General features: G+C 39.2%; 1 protein-coding gene across 7 annotated transcripts in view; it reads right to left on the bottom strand.

The window, feature by feature from the left end:
• Window positions 1–13,168, bottom strand: part of ARL15 (ADP ribosylation factor like GTPase 15) — a 191,428-nt gene that overhangs the window by 94,452 nt on the left and 83,808 nt on the right. For all 7 annotated transcript variants that reach the window (XM_053408377.1, XM_053408379.1, XM_053408374.1 and 4 more), the window contains one exon: window positions 1,761–1,905. In XM_053408377.1, the coding sequence (XP_053264352.1) occupies window positions 1,761–1,905 (145 nt within the window). The remainder of the gene's footprint in view (window positions 1–1,760; window positions 1,906–13,168) is intronic.

Raw genomic sequence — 13,168 nt, forward strand, 5'->3', positions numbered from 1 at the left:
TTTTCTGCCTCCTCACTTCCAGCTCTGAGGACTGGAGAAGAGACCCTCTTAAGAATATTAGGGGGGCAGGCAGGGGAAGTATGGCTTTTTCTTTTGGAGTCTTCAGAGGCGGACTAGACCATGTGAAAAATTAATATAGGTTTTTAGCTGCAGTTTGTTCATTTTCAGCTTTGTATTCTTGTTATAAAAATGTGTGCCTAGACATTCCGTTTTGGCGGCCATAGCCCAGGTTTAAGGTGCCATTCAGCTCTTAGCTTTCATATCTCAGTTTCTAACATTAAGATGTTCTGATAAGCACAATACTTTTCTGTACTGTACATATGTAGGACACTGAACATATTACACATATTATGTATCCATTTTGCAGCCCCTCCATAGATGAGCATGCGTGTCCAGTGGTTTCATCTTATTTGTCCATCCCAGTCAATTTCTGCAAATGTGAATAAACAAACCCGACTGTGTGTAAAGTAAGCTCCCTATTTTAAAGGCTTGGTTAAAATATACAATACTCAGTCCGCACCCCCTGCATTTGTACTGGATCATATAGACAGAAGGGCGCCATCAACTTTCTTCAGTGATAAGCATTCTTAAAACACAATATGAAAATATACTAAAATTCCTACAGCAGCTACTAATTAACTGAAGGGCTTCTTTAGTATGAAATCTGTCTTGGGGTCAAACTACACATGATGTTGGAACTCCATGTCTGTCTGTCTTTCTTTCTTTCTTTCTTTCTTTCTTTCTTTCTTTCATTCTGAAAAACCAGCAGTGTCTTATACATGACTGGATCAGGACCACAGCAGAGCTAAGTCCAAGTAACCCCCCAAGAAACACTGCTATATACTCCAGAAGGGAAATTAAAAGGCTTAAAGGCTTAAAGTTCTCAGGTTTCCCCCTTCACAGCTTATCACAACCTGGAATGGAGAGGATTTAATTGGGACCAAAGAAGAGAGATAAAGGCTTTGAGCTTCTCCTCTTGTACTATTGCCCAAAAACAAACAGCTGTTTTCACATTAAAAACACCTAATGAACCCCATCAACAAAAGCCCTGCACAAAGATTTCTGCTTGTGCAATGGGGCTTTCCTCCCATCTCCACCTGTACACCTCCAGCAGACCTTGAAATCAGCTTTCAAGGAAGAATCCCCAGAACAGTGTGAGGGGGGAGGCGAACAGGGATCGATTCACTTGGCAAGCTGATATACTTGTGCAGATGAAACATTTGTAATAGCATGATGTTGAATTCCACATGATGTGTAGTTTGGCCATCCATATTTTAGGTTTAATGCAAAGAAATAGAGATGTTTCACCGAACAGCAAGTTCAAATATAATAGGTAGATAATATCCTTGAGTTGTTATTTAAGGGGCATGCTGAGAAATGCAAAATAAACAGCATAGGAAGCCAAATGCTGGACTCCCAGCACAGCCAATAATTTGGGATAATGGGAGTTGTAGTCTAACAAGATCTGGCCTCCTGGTATACAGTAAATATATCCTGCCTATATACTTGATCACTACAGCTTCACATCTGAATTATTAAAGGACACAACAAGCTGCAGCTAAATGGATAGACACTAAATACTCAAATGGGCAACTTTCATATTATTTGCACAGAATTACAATTCAGATATTTACCCCAATGGAAGATGTTAAACATTCTTTAAACACACACTTTACTTTGGTTTGAAATAAGCCAAATAGTTTTGCCACAATTTTGAAAGATATATCTAGTTTAAGAAGTTACATAAAGCATTAGCTTACCTGTTGTCGATACTATATTATCTCTATTTTCACTGCAGAGCTGAGACAGTAGACTAGTCTTGCCAGAGCCAGTGAGACCTATGCAAACCAAGTCATACTCTGGTCGTGGTGGTGGAGGCCCTTTGCAGCAAAGTGCTCGAAAACACTGTTGAGGAAAGCATAAAGAAGAAGATTTAATATTTAATATCACACAATTTTAATATTAATATTTTTTTTAAAAATTGTCCAAGAAAGAAGACAAACAGAACTTTGGTAAAAGTCAATGGGATTACTATGTTGAATCAAGATTACTACAGATGAATTGCTCCAGGTACATTTCAGTATGTTTCTCAAAAAGATTTTTAGCCACTACATTTCACTACACACATAAGACTGCATTCTTAAATATGTCACTCTCTTTAAAGAAGACTAGGATCATTGCTTGTTGCCCAGCCAACATATTTCTTATTAGACTAGGAAAACAAGTAATCCATTTACTTAACAATCAATATCACATGACCAGCTAATCATAAAATGCACTACTCCATTTGATAAATTATACTGTATGTCCTTTCATAGAGCCAACAACTTAATGAAGGAAGCCCTTCTTGCCTCTTTTGAATTCCTTCCTCAAGTACGCCAAATCACACAACAGGCTTGAATGACCTAGTTCCCTCCTATTTTAATCTTTTGTTATGGTTGTCTCAAGTGAGAATAACTATCAACCATCTTCATATTTCCTATTTATACAGAAACTAAAGGCAAGATGCTAAATTCAAGATACTAAACCTCAGATATACGTTACATCATACAAAGAAACAATGAAAGCATAAAAGTTGCTGTAAAGATACAATCTCCAGATGATATATTAAAAAGCAGAGACATCACCTTGCCGACAAAGGTCCGTGTAGTTAAAGCTATGGTTTCCCCAGTAGTGATGTATGGAAGTGAGAGCTGGACCATAAAGAAGGCTGATCGCCGAAGAATTGATGGTTTTGAATTATAGTGCTGGAGGAGACTCCTGAGAGTTGCATGGACTGCAAGAAGATCAAACCTATCCATTCTTAAGGAAATCAGCCCTGAGTGCTCACTGGAAGGACATATTCTGAAGCTGAGGCTCCAATACTTTGGCCATCTCATGAGAAGAGAAGACTCCCTGGAAAAGACCCTGATGTTGGGAAAGATTGAGGGCACAAGGACTGGCATTCTATTATTTCTGATAATCAGCAATTGGTTAAAAGTTTCCTGAGATGATAGATAGATAGATGTGGTCAGATATATTTATGGCATAGTTGTTGCTGTTTTGTATAATTCAGCACCATTCCAGTGATGTACTGATATGGTATTCTCCCTACCATGCTTTGGTGGCTTCAGTATATAGTTTTATTTCTTAAAAATATATATCATTTCCCACTTTTCAATAAAAACCTATTTTTTTCCAAAAAAAGATTACTATATTAATAGCAATGTACTTGTATGTATTATTCCTTTGCAATATCTTAAAAGCCATTGGTCATCTGAAAAACGAAACCTCATTTTTCCTATGGGACTTATTATTTTGCCTTCTAAGACTATGTCAAATTTTTTTTTTATAGATTTCAAAAGGCAAATAAATTCTTAACACATCAGGAGCCAAAGGTGGTAAGAATACCTCAAGAACCTGCTGCTGGAGTTTATAGTGCTTTAGAGAAAAGATTCTGAACATTAAACATGCAGTTATATAAAGGTTGTACCTTCATACTTAACAGATCTGCACCTGTGTTTATACAACACAGTGTTTCTTAGCTTAATCACTACAGCTGATTTGTTATTGTAGTTAGAACCAGACAGTAAATATAGCTACGGGACAATAAACTGCATTTTTTTAAACGCCTCAACTTGTTACCTAGATTCATTATATAGAGCAGGGCCTTGCCATTAGAACAGAGCTTCATATAACCTGTCAGCTGGTGAACAAAGCTGAAGATTACTTCCCACGTTACAGATCATGGGCTGTATCCAACTAAGTTCAGCTCAGAGTCAATCGACTGAAATTAACATAAGTAGAAGAGGGCTATTGCAGACCTCCCATAAGCATCTGGTTCGCTACTGACTAAACAGAATGCTAGATTAGATGGGTTCTTGGCCTGGTCCAGCAAGGCTCTTCCTATGGTTCTCATTTCTTTATATTGGTAATTAGTCTGTATAATGAAACATGTATTATTTATTTTTACATTTCATCCCCAAAACATTTATTAAAAGAGTGTGTGATAAGGTAGCATACAGTGGGCTCAAGCCCATGCTGCAAGGTATGTGGCAGGATTATACTTATCATCATTATATTAAATGGCATCTCACTAAAAATAAGGTAATTTACCGTACTTTTCAGTGTATAAGACCCCCCCCCCCTGCGTATAAGACACCCCCTATTTGGGGGGACTAAAATTAAAGGGAATGGGGAGAAATGGCCCAAAGTTGTTGAGCTTTTTTTGGGGGGGGATGCCCATGGCTGTTGAGCAATTATTGGTGGGGATGGGGAACGACGAAGATCACTCACCCAACTGGCAAACGCTAACAAGCCAAACTGCAGAAGCGGCAGTCAATCCAAAGCAGCCCCTTACGCATCCACAAATAACACACACAATTGACAAAGCAGCAGCCAATCTAAAGCAGCCCTTGCAGCAGACACCATTCACCCACCCAACTGCTAGATCCTACTCGTGGATGCAACTAATCGCCCATCCCCCCTTTGCACTACCCATGTATAAGATGACCCCCCATTTTTTTACTTTATTTTGGAGTAAAAAACCTTCGCCTAATACATGGGAAAGTACGGTATATGGCTTTGCAAAAGGTTTGGGTGATTAAGCCCCTATACTTCAGCACTTGCTTTAGCAAAGTACATGTTAACATGCAATATTCCCAAGTACCAAACAAAATCCGTACTGTTATATCATACACAAAATGTTACACATTTTAGCAAATTTTATCCCCATTCTTCCTATATGTAGCCAGAGGAAGCTTGCCATGGATGATTTATATTATTGTAAGGCAGAGGCTTTGATTTAGCTAAGGATCTGAGTCAGCTGGGTCACTTTGGGATTCAAACATCATTTCAGTACAACATGAAGTGAGCAAAAGAATGTGAAAGACAATGGGGAAGGGTGTAGGAAAAAACTGTCTAATATAGAACACAGACAAGACAGTTCCTACCTACAATTCTGCCTCCATCTATTATTATTTTGTTGCTCTATGTTTTCATATTTCTACAATCTAATAGGCTCTCTCTGAACCATCTTATTCCAAGTGTTTGCCTCCACACAAGCCAATCGTAGAGAAGGAAGGTTAGGATTTCAAATTAACAGCAGAAGAAGGGTCACTAGATTTGTGGATGATGTGCTTCATCCTTTGATAGCTCATTAAATCAGGAATGTCATCCCTAGAGCTGGATGTGGTCTGTTCCCACATTCCCTACCTGTTATAGAAAATGGTTTCAGTAAGTAGGGACATGGGCTGGGCTGGTTGATGCCTCTTTTTTCCTGAAGTATTAAGAAATTGGGCAATGAATCCTGGGAAAGTTGCACAAACCATTAAATGCTACCTCATCCCACACAAACTACCATACTCCCTAAATCCCAGATTACCAATTACAGATTCTCAAAAGCTCTTGTAATGAAAACTCAGGAGAAGATAGAAGCAAGCAAAACTAGCAACATTAGAGACAACTTAGACTGAAGAGAGAGAAAACAAACCACTGATGGAAAAACACAAGAAGCCAATGAGGAATATAAATATGGAGAAGCTAAGGAAACAGCTCCCCTTGTCATTTCCTGTTAAAATGAAAGATGGGCGCAGATTATTCAACAATAGCCTGGAGCACAAAGCTGTGCTAAAAGCCATCCTTTTACAGATCTTCAACTAAGCTAGAAAAGCTTCTTCAATATGATTCATGAATAAAGTATGCTACAAGCTTGGCTAACTGAGCCCTGTTTTGTGAGTACCATAGATGTATTGATAAATATTCTACAACTGCCAACTACAACCAACTAAACAAGCATTAATTTGAACACTCACTCTTCCATCGTCTCCCGAGACAGAAACATGCCAACCAACCATGGGACCATAGAAACCAAGCATTTGAATAACATTTAAAGGGCTACTAACTGTATTTTAAAACTAATTTAGATGCCTCTGCCATCCCAACTTGTTTGTAAAAGGATCAGTTATACACCAAGCCTGTGAATTTCCATTTCACTCAAACCCTTTCTTGTGAGCATAGCCAGCACAAGAGCCAAGCAGCAATTTCATACTCACACAAACATTTCATGTAGCCACTATCATCTGCGAATCAGCCTAAGAAATGGTGGCATTCTTTCAGTATGGATTAAGGAAGAGCCTGAGTGTCAATGCTATTTAACTCCTTAATCTACCCCAATAATGTTTGCCCTGTAATCACCAAACACCTGCCGGGGCACCTCAATTGCCAAGAACTGGTACAAGTTTAGAAAAAGGGGATATTTGCTACATTATTTAAGGTATAGTCCCCTGCAAGATTGTTATTAATCTAGAAGAAAAATATATTAATTTAGAAGGAGGAGGAGGAGGAGGAGTTTGGATTTGATATCCTGCTTTATCACTACCCTAAGGAGTCTCAAAGCGGCTAACAATCTCCTTTCCCTTCCTCCCCCATAACAAACACTCTGTGAGGTGAGTGGGGCTGAGAGACTTCAGAGAAGTATGACTAGCCCAAGGTCACCCAACAGCTGTATGTGGAGGAACGGGGAAGCGAACCTGGTTCACCAGATTACAAGTTTACCGCTCTTAACCACTACACCACACTACTGACTTATTAAATGTATTAATCTAGAATTAAATGTATCAATCTAGAAGACAAAGAGAGGATGTGAATGAGAGGCATCTCATTGAGACAGAAGAGGGCAAGAAGTGGGGTTCTGGCCTTTCACCCCCAGGTGCTTTGCCATAGTACTCCTCAAACATAACTGGTTGCCTATCAGGATACTGTTTTCTGGAATAATGATAATATTTCATCATTTGCAGGGCCAGCACAAGAGTCTGCACCACCTAAGGCAAGGGAAGACAGTGCCACATGCACTCCCTCCCTCTTTTTCCCTTTGCAGCTGCGAAGAGCTTGAGAAATGCAGATACCCCAGTACAATGCACATGTCTAAAACACATGTGAACAGACAATGATGAAGGATTAGGTCTCTGTTTGCATGTCTTGAAGGGGAAAGTAGCAATTATTATTACTATTATTATTAATATATGTGCCCTTCATAAATGATAGAGCACGTACATTTATGTTATTACTGACACCCATGTCAGGAACATCATTAAGACCCAGTCTCCAATGAAGATATGGCAAAGAAAAAAGCAAGTGTAAAAGAAGGCCATAGAGAAAAGATTTCTCAAAATGAATTAGAATAAGACCAGAACCTCTTATTAGTTCTGCCAACTGTCTGTAAATACAACTCTGAAATGATTGCAGAGATGACACTGCATTGACTAGTTGGCGAGATCTAGTTTCCATGTGTCAAAATTCTTCAGTTGTATTTGTCTCTAACACATGCAAAATGTCTATTGACTGTTACATGTTGACTGATCAATACATAAACTACACATCTTATCATTTGTGCCAGTTTTATGGGCACAACTTCCACAGATATGAGACATATTTTGGGGGGGGAAAGCCTAAAACAGGGATAAATTGACTTTTTCAAAGTAGGTAGAAAAACACACAAATCTTTCTGCAGGAACACAGAACCCTGCAAATACCATGCCAACTCTGAATGTGTGATGTGAACTCAGTTCTAATCCAATTCACCAATCTGTACAGCATAATGCTGTGTTTTCGTCCTGTAAATTTTGAGTCACAAGTGATATTCCTTAAACCAAACAAGAGAGAGATTCCACACAACATTAACAGTTTTTAAAGACTACAAATAAACTTTGTCCAGGTTGGCGATGAGTTATCTTTTGACTTTTCCATCATATATTATATGCTGCTATTCCAAAGTTTTTATTGCACAAGAAGTAGAAGGAAATGGCTTTTTTCTTAAATGTACGTGGCAAACTCTAGCAAATAATATATACAACCAGGTTTGATGTAAAGCTAGAAACGTCTGATGCATGAAGCTACCTGAATAATAGGTTGGTTTAAAGATATTTTTTTTAGGATATAAATTAAGGAGTTTCAACAGTAGCCCTAAACACAAGTCTAAACCTCTTTTTCAAACAGTGATGTAGTTACAGGATCCTGGGGCACAGGTCTAGGGCCCCAGTCTACAAAATGAGCAGGAGGACTCCCAAACACAGCAGTGAAGTGATACACATCCCCATTTAAAGGGTGGGCAGCATATCACCAGGAAGTGATATTACTTAACTGCACCAGTGTCTTCCAACAAGAATTTTGCAGGTAGAATAAAAGTTTCCTGTGCCTGTAATATCCCTCTCCTTAATTAGGAAAGAGCTGAAATTTCAGAAGACTGTTTCACAACTATTGTCCACAATAGGGCAGATTGTTAATAATAAAAAACCCTTATGAGAAACTGAGCCAGACAATGTTGTTACAAAGCATGTGTATCCTAGCACTTCCTTCTTTGAGGAGACCCCAGTTTTCCGCTCTATTACAGCCACTATCCACTTCAGTGACTAGCCCTTTCTGTTGTCTTGGTCTTTAGAAAAACACACAATATTTTTACAGTCTTGAGCCTGGGGTTTTTTATATTTGCTTATTCACACACAGTGCTGCGCATTAAGATTACTATTGTATGTTGACTGCAGAAAAACAACAATTTGCCAAAGGCATGGGCTTTAGAAAACAGATCACGGTGCCCTCTGCAATAGAGCAAGAGCTCCAATACGTCTAGGACAAGTAAATGAAAGGAACAGGACGTTGTCGTTTTCTAAAGGGCACTGTTCTTTCGTTTGTTATCTAAAAGCCAGACAAGTACCACATCATATGCGGCTACAGAAGACTAGACATCTTGTTCAATGCAGGACTATAAAAATACAAAGAAACAGATGCACAAAGTTTATTCTACCCTTTTTATTTTTATTTAGCTTTATATTATTGGTTTGGGGGTGCTAATGAGCAAAATAGATATTATGCCCTGCCAAATTAAATTATAGACAGTCATAAAACCACTGTTTTACTTAACCTGACGTGTCCAGATTAGGGTGAAGAGACATCCTGATGATAGTTTAAAACTATTAAAATGCAAGAATGAGGCTTCAGTGCTGCGAATTCTGTATGCAATGTACTATTATATTTGCAAGCAGAGTTTAGATAAGCCGTTGTTCAGTTCATTTTAAATAAACAGCCTCCCAAAAGCTTTCATTTGAAGTTGTACAACTTCCTTGTACAGACCAAGGCTATTTATTTACTCACTGCACTTAATATCCCATCCTTCAGTCTGAAGACTTCCAGGACAATTTGCAAATATTTAAGAACAAAACAATACAATCAGTTAAAAGCAGCAGCACAAAAATGGAATCTCACCAGACCAAAGGAGTAAAAAAGAAAAATTAAAAAGCAAAAATATTTAAAAGGTCTGAGAGAATTTTTTAAAAAGTATTCACCTGGTTTCAAAATGCCATTTCCTAGGGACAGCATTCCAAATTTGGAGTACCAAAACAAAGCCTCGTTTTCCCGTCTCTAATTGTGTACCCCTCCAAAAGCAGGGAGGTGCACCCAAAGCATGGCCTCTGAAGATCATGATATTCAGAAAATTTTATTTATTCATTCATTCAGGGTTGCTGCACACATTTTGCAACAACTCACTCTGGTTTGACACCAAGTGTACAATACCAGCTTTCTGATGAGGATATCTGTATATGTGTTTTTTCATGTCTAGATGCTACCTTTTTACCTACCTCTTGCTTATACTTGTGCCTCAGACCTATGAATAGTGCCAGAAGCAGGGTCCAAAATATTACAATAATCAGAAGCAGGTGAAAAACAAGGAAACTGTTTTTAGGAGATGATTGAAAGCAAGGCAATAAATTAAAGTCATTTTAAGAATGTTCTTCAAGTACCTTTTTCACTCCAGCCTTTTTGTGTTACCTGTTCTGTTTACAAGAACATGGTGGGTACCAGCAACGGAAAAGTCAGAGAAGCCTAAATTTCCCTGAAATCAATGGACCATAAGCACTCAACTTACAGATATAAACAGATGTAAAGGTAAAGAGACCCCTGACCATTAGGTCCAGTCGTGGCCGACTCTGGGGTTGCGGTGCTCATCTCACTTTATTGGCCAAGGGAGCCGGCGTACACTTTATGTGGCCAGCATGACTAAGCCGCTTCTGGTGAACCAGAGCAGCGCACAGAAACGCCGTTTACCTTCCCGCCGGAGCGGTACCTATTTATCTACTTGCACTTTAACGTGCTTTCGAACTGCTAGGTTGGCAGGAGCAGGGACCGAACAACGGGAGCTCACCCTGTCGCAGGGATTCGAACTGCCGACCTTCTGATCAGCAAGTCCTAGGCTCTGTGGTTTAACCCACAGCGCCACATCTTTAACTAGCTCTGGACTTCATGCAATCTCTTGTAAGGCTTAACACCATTATGTTTTCAATCTCCTAATTACTATAGTAATACTATTTTCAATTGTGTTGAAAGGGCAAGGCAACTGCCATTCTGCTAACTGTATTTTATTAGTAGTTCTTGTTTCTACTTCTGCAAGTCGTTTTTTTCCTACAAAGAACACAGCACATTATCAACCCGTTTCTTGGTTCAAACCCGTTTCCTTAACTTTATCTATTCTTCAACATGGAACCATAACTGAAGTTGTCAATTATGGTTTCTCAGTTTTGAAATCTTAAAAGTTCAGTTCTCCCCATTTTCTCATCAGCTTTCTTTTTTTAAAAAAGCCATTTGTGCACATTTTTGAAAGCAAGCAGGCCTCCAAATTTGTTCTCCTTTCTCCTCCTTACCGTAAAGTCAAATTGCACCAATCTCATGCTCAGTAACCGCATAGTTGTTTATTATTGTAACAAACAGAAAATAAGTTATGGAAGTAGTGTAACATTCCAGGTGTACTACCTGAATCCTTTTACACAATTTGTATTACTGCTTCTAAAATACTAGGCCTTCCGAAGGCCAACACCCAGCCTTCCTTTTTCCACCGACTCTTTGTAGCTCCTGGTGGTCTCCAGCACTCCTTATCCTGACTGTTATGTTCTATATGGTACTGCAACTGAACAGTGCAAAAAACATAACCACCACATGGAAACACAGTGGGGTCCATATCTGCTTGCAGGTTCTGGAGAACTATTTATTTAGCTTGTTTTGGCAATGGCTGCACAAGAAACATGAGAGAGCTCATTGACCAGGTTTGGTGTACTAGAAACCACTGTAAGAAGCAGGTGCATAAGGCAAGTGAAACCTTGTTGCCAGTGACAAAATCTGAGTTTCCACACTTTTTTTCTCCCTCCACAAGGTATAGATTGGGAGTATGTTTCATCAGCATCTGAATACTGTGTCCTGGGATCAGAAGTCACCTTTAAAATGTATCCACTACATGGGAGAATAGGGGGAAACGCCTTTGTTACCTTTCACATAATTTCATAAACACTGAACACCATGTATAAACCAATACTTTTCTGTATAAACTATACTTTTCTGTTTCATATTGCTACGTGGGAGAAAAATACAAAAAATAATCCCACTGTTTTACACTGCAGTGACTGGAGAAACTAGGAAAAGATACCTCCAAAATTGTAGTCTCCATAAATAAAAAAGCTAAATGTGCTTTAAAAAGTGAGAAGAGTGATACATCCACCATCTACTATTACATATTTGGATTAAAACAACAACCTGTCCCTTTCTTTGTCACCTGGAAAAATAAAAGTAGCCTGCAGTGTTGGTGTGAACAGAATTCTCAAACAGTCATACAAGCCATTAAAAAAAAAACACCACACTTATCTACTCCTGATTTTCTAGTAGGAAGGAATGATAGTCCCAGAGAGTTTTGTTTCCATTTAAATCTCTCTCCCCACATACATCAACCTCTTCCCCCCCCCCCGGCCCAAAGGCTCCCTACTCTCCAATTTATCTTTTGCTCTGGTCAACAGCTAATGGTTCTTGCCTTGCATAGTAGCTATGACCCCTACATTTGAGGTGGTATGATCAAAGGCACTCTGGCCAGACTTGGAAAAACATTTCCACTGAGAATGGACATAGTGCCTGTCAAAAGGTTATTCCCACTGTGTACAGGGAGCAGCTCATGTTACTTCAGTGTAACATGAAAGTTCAAATTCTAGCCGCAGTAATCCACATACATGTTTTTCTTTCTAAAAGCAGCATATGGGACACACTGACTAAAAGAACACACATCCGTCTTATCTGAAAGGGGAAATAAAAGGTTTCCTCAGTCCATCCAGCTGCAAGTCACTGATTTTTAATAATTTCTAAAACACGAACCATCCATCTGAAAGTGGTTCCTATTGAATCTGAGTTTGGGAAGGGGTGGGGGCTCTGTAAATAAATTAGGCTCCCTATATCTTGTAGAAAACAAAATAACTTGGCGGCGTAAATCTTAATGTCAGTGACAGGAAGGCTTTGGTGAACCATTACCATAAATCTGACAAACGCTAATTTGATGGGTGGCTGTATCTGTCTGCTACAAAGCCAGTCTAGACAGTCTATTGAGAAATCCTAAAACACAACTGTTTGTTCCCCGTAACACCATCTGGATATGGCAATAAGAGCCGACCCAGTGCCATTCACACATGGATCAAAGCGCATGCTAATGCCATCATGAAGTCATACACATAAAAAATTCAATCTGAGAACTCTAAGCAATTTTGCTAAGTCCTCAGCAGAGAAACCTCAGACTTCGCTCAGACTCAAGCTAAGTGCATGAAGAGGGAAAGGCGGGGGTGGAAAAGAGAGAGAGAGAGAGAGAACAGAATATTTAATGAGCTTGGCCTTCTAAAGGAATGTTAGGCCACCCATTGTATTGGAAAAGGCTCATGTCACACTTCAGTCATGGCACCCATCAGGGAGCCGCCTTTACAAAACTGATCCGAGGCCTTTCGTAATTACCTGTTTCAGACCAAGCACACAGAAAGAGAAGAAGGGTCTCCTAGGTGTAACTCTTCTGTTTATTACAATAAGCTGTTAGATTGCTCTGTATTACAACAATATTCCAAACTTCACTCATTAAAAAGTGTACTGTGGCATTAGATCAAAGCATCAAGGGCCCCCTATTGAACTTGTTTAAGTATTACAAATGTAAAGAGCAAGTCTGGTTGCAGAGGCAATTTCTTTCCCACCCCCACCCCCAAATAAAATAAAATCTTCCCTCCAACTTGAATGGTGTGTCTGTATTACTGCAAGACATATTCGGACCATACTTTCCGGAAGACCCTTGCCCTGACTATTTCAGTTCATCAACAAGATTCTGACAGGTAATTTCTAGGATGAGATG

The sequence above is a fragment of the Podarcis raffonei genome, chromosome 11 (genome assembly GCF_027172205.1).
Source record: "Podarcis raffonei isolate rPodRaf1 chromosome 11, rPodRaf1.pri, whole genome shotgun sequence".
NCBI lineage: Eukaryota > Metazoa > Chordata > Lepidosauria > Squamata > Lacertidae > Podarcis > Podarcis raffonei.